Below are 3,242 nucleotides of genomic sequence, written 5' to 3' on the forward strand. Positions count from 1 at the left end.
TTAGTTATATGATCCCGCGCAGGAGAGCTGCTTTGCCGCCATACTCCTACATGAGGCAAACAGATAATAGTGTGTAATGTTGGGATATTAGAGTGTAAGCTCCTCTGGTACAGAGACTGATGGGACTTGAGTATATTGGCAATTTCATTTGAATCGAGATTACAGATTTAAACCTCACTGAACTTATTTTATGCTCTTACTTTCTCTTTCTTATCTTCTTACAGCTGTGATCACCTGAGAAGAACAGAATGTGGAAATATAAAAGAGTCATATTCTTCACAATATCCATATTTATTTGCATTGTTGTCATTTCTTACTCCTACTATGTGGAAATCAGACATCCGAAGATGAGATCTCATGGACCTCCTATTGCCACAGACACCATTACAGCTCTGGACAGTCGAACATTTATCATCTCCCCGTATTATGAGCCTAGACTTGGCCAATCAGTCCGGGTCATCGCCATCATCCATGTATCTGTGAAAGAACTCTACTGTATCTTCCATTGTTCCTCCAATCAGAACATCTCTGTCAGGGCAGAAATAGATCTTCACAGTGACAGATTTGGGTTCCCATATGGAACAGCAGATCTTCTATGTGCAGAACCTTCTGGCTGTGATTACACTTATCTGTCTTTCTCTTCAACTGATTCCACAAATACAAGTCAGAATCTTTTGTTTGAAGTCAGGAACCGTCCACCACAACCAATCTCCTCCAATTTCACCATCTGTATTTCTGCTTTGTATGGAAACTACAACAATGTCCTCCAGATGATCCAGAGTATTGAGATGTACAAGATTCTGGGGGCCTCCAGAGTCACCATCTATAACACCAACTGTTCCCAGGATGTAGATAAGGTGTTACGTCATTACATTGATGAAGGAACTCTAGAGGTGGTGCCATGGCCAATAGACCGCCATCTCCAGACAACAATAGAATGGCGATATTCCAAAGGACTCAATGCTGAGATTGGATATTTTGGACAAACTGCATCCCTAAATGATTGTCTATACAGGAACATGTACAAAAGTAAGTTTGTTCTCCTCAATGACATTGATGAAATTATTCTTCCAGTCAAGGACTGGGACTGGTCATCCCTGATGGAGAGTCTCCAGAATAAACACCCAGATACAAGTGTCTTCTGTGTTGAGAATCACGTCTTCCCGAATTCAGTCAACAGCTCTGGATTTGACCTGTGGTCTCACATTCCTGGGGTCAATATTCTCCGTCACAGCTTTCGAGAACCTATTGATTGGAATGTCTTTAATAACCGCAAAATGATTGTGAACCCCAGGGATGTATTTCAGACCTCCATCCACTCAGCTCTGAAACACAGCAGAAATTGGGTGAATATAGAATCAGGTATGGCCATCACCTTCCACTGTAGACACAAAATAAGGAACGACATCACCTCAGAACACCTCATTCCCGATGATATATTGAGAAGGTACAATATGTCTTTAGTGCCCAACATCGATAAGGTGATTCAGAGACTTTTTTCTCAGTAATAGATCCTCCCAACTATTCTGAAATGCAAAGACCAGGACGTGACTGAAAACAGAACATTTCTCAATGAATGTTTCTTGGTGGGAATTGTTGCTAAGAAGATCCATGTGATGAATTGGTGAACGTGAACAACATGACCATCATTATGGACATGGACAGTATGAACAGTTGGTCCTGAATTCTGCTTCTAGCTTTCACCTCTAGTGCTCATTAAACAGACAGAGGTACAAAACTGGTGGGGGGATTAACCACTTCCCGTCCTTAGGCCGTATACATACGACCTCCACCGGCCTCCGTTCACAGCTTCTCCTCTTCCACCAAGGAGCCCCGGGACTGCTGGAAATGGTCGGCTGCCCACAGAGGAGATGGAGGAACATCCATTCTACAAACCCCTCTATGATGAATGAAGCCGGGAGCAAATCTCCTCACTTCCGGGTTCAGTTCTGTGTTGTCCCGGCCGGCACAGTCCGGGAATCAGCCGATCGCACAGATCTCTATGATTGGCTGCCTTGGAGGACAGAGGAGAGATCGCGGCTCCAATAGACATTCATTACCAATAGAAATTCACATGGAATCTTCGTTATTCAGAGATTCAGAATCTATCCAAATTTCCAAATCACAATAGTAACAAATTTCAATGGATCCAAAATAAATGAGAACGAAACAAATGAACTGAATCTGAAAATGAAAACAAATTCAAAATGGAAACATATTGTAATAAATACAGAAAGGTATAAAAGGAAAATACGATGAGGATTCCTACTCAGGCTGCTTTATAGAATAGAAGAGAAAATACTAGAATAGAAAATAAAAGAATGGAATAGACTAAACAGAATAACATAGAATAGAACAGAATAGAACAGAATAGAATAGAACAGAAAATGAAAGAATAGAATAAAACAGAATGTAAAAGAATACTATAGAATAGAAGAGAATAAAATAGAAAATAAAGGAATAGACCAGAATATAAAAGAGTGGATTGGAAAACAAAAGAATAATTTTTTTTAAATTCTCTTCTATTCTATTTTATTCCATTCTTTTCTATTCTATTTCTTTATTTTCTATTCTATTAATTTATTTTCAGTTTTATTCTATTCTTTATTTCCTATTCTATTTGATTCCATTTAGTCTATTTTATTCTATTTTATTATTTTTCTATTCTATTCTATAAAGCAGCCTAAGTGGAGGAATCGTCATTTTATTTCACTTTTATACCTTGCTGTATATCACCTTATTTCTAGTCTATTCTTTTATATTCTATGCTATTCTATTCTTTTATTTTCTTTTTTATTCTTTTCTATTCTATTCTATAAAGCAGCCTAAGTAGGAATCATCATTTCACTTTTATACCTTACTGTATATTACCTTATTCCTATTCTACTATGTTTTATTCAATTCTATTCTATTCCTGTCTTTTCTCTTTATTTCTATTCTTTTCTACTCTATTCCACTCTACTCTATTCTGTTCTATTCTATTCTTTTCAATTCTGTTTTATTTTATTCTATTTTCATCTATAAAGCAGCCTAAGTAGGAATCATTATCTTGTTTCACTTTTATACCTTACTGTATATCACCTTATTTCTATTCTATTATGTTTTATTCAATTCTATTCTGTTCCTGTATTTTCTATGCCATTCCATTATTTTCTATTCTATTCTATTCTATTCTATTCTATTCGATTCTACCCTATTCTATTCAATTCTGTTTTATTTTATTCTATTTTATTCTATAAAGC

General features: G+C 36.7%; 1 protein-coding gene across 1 annotated transcript; it reads left to right on the top strand.

Moving 5' to 3' along the window:
• Nucleotides 1–239: 239 nt before the first annotated feature.
• LOC141124130 (beta-1,4-galactosyltransferase galt-1-like) lies at nt 240–2,491 on the top strand. Its single transcript, XM_073612208.1, has one exon. The coding sequence runs from the start codon at nt 249–251 to the stop codon at nt 1,506–1,508; it is 1,260 nt and encodes a 419-aa protein (XP_073468309.1). The 5' UTR covers nt 240–248; the 3' UTR covers nt 1,509–2,491.
• Nucleotides 2,492–3,242: the final 751 nt, after the last annotated feature.

This window comes from Aquarana catesbeiana, linkage group LG01 (genome assembly GCF_042186555.1).
Source record: "Aquarana catesbeiana isolate 2022-GZ linkage group LG01, ASM4218655v1, whole genome shotgun sequence".
Classification (NCBI taxonomy): Eukaryota; Metazoa; Chordata; class Amphibia; order Anura; family Ranidae; genus Aquarana; species Aquarana catesbeiana.

Bases quoted from the DNA above. Each gene is read 5' to 3' on its own strand.
- LOC141124130 (XM_073612208.1), top strand. From the start codon at position 249: ATGTGGAAATATAAAAGAGTCATATTCTTCACAATATCCATATTTATT.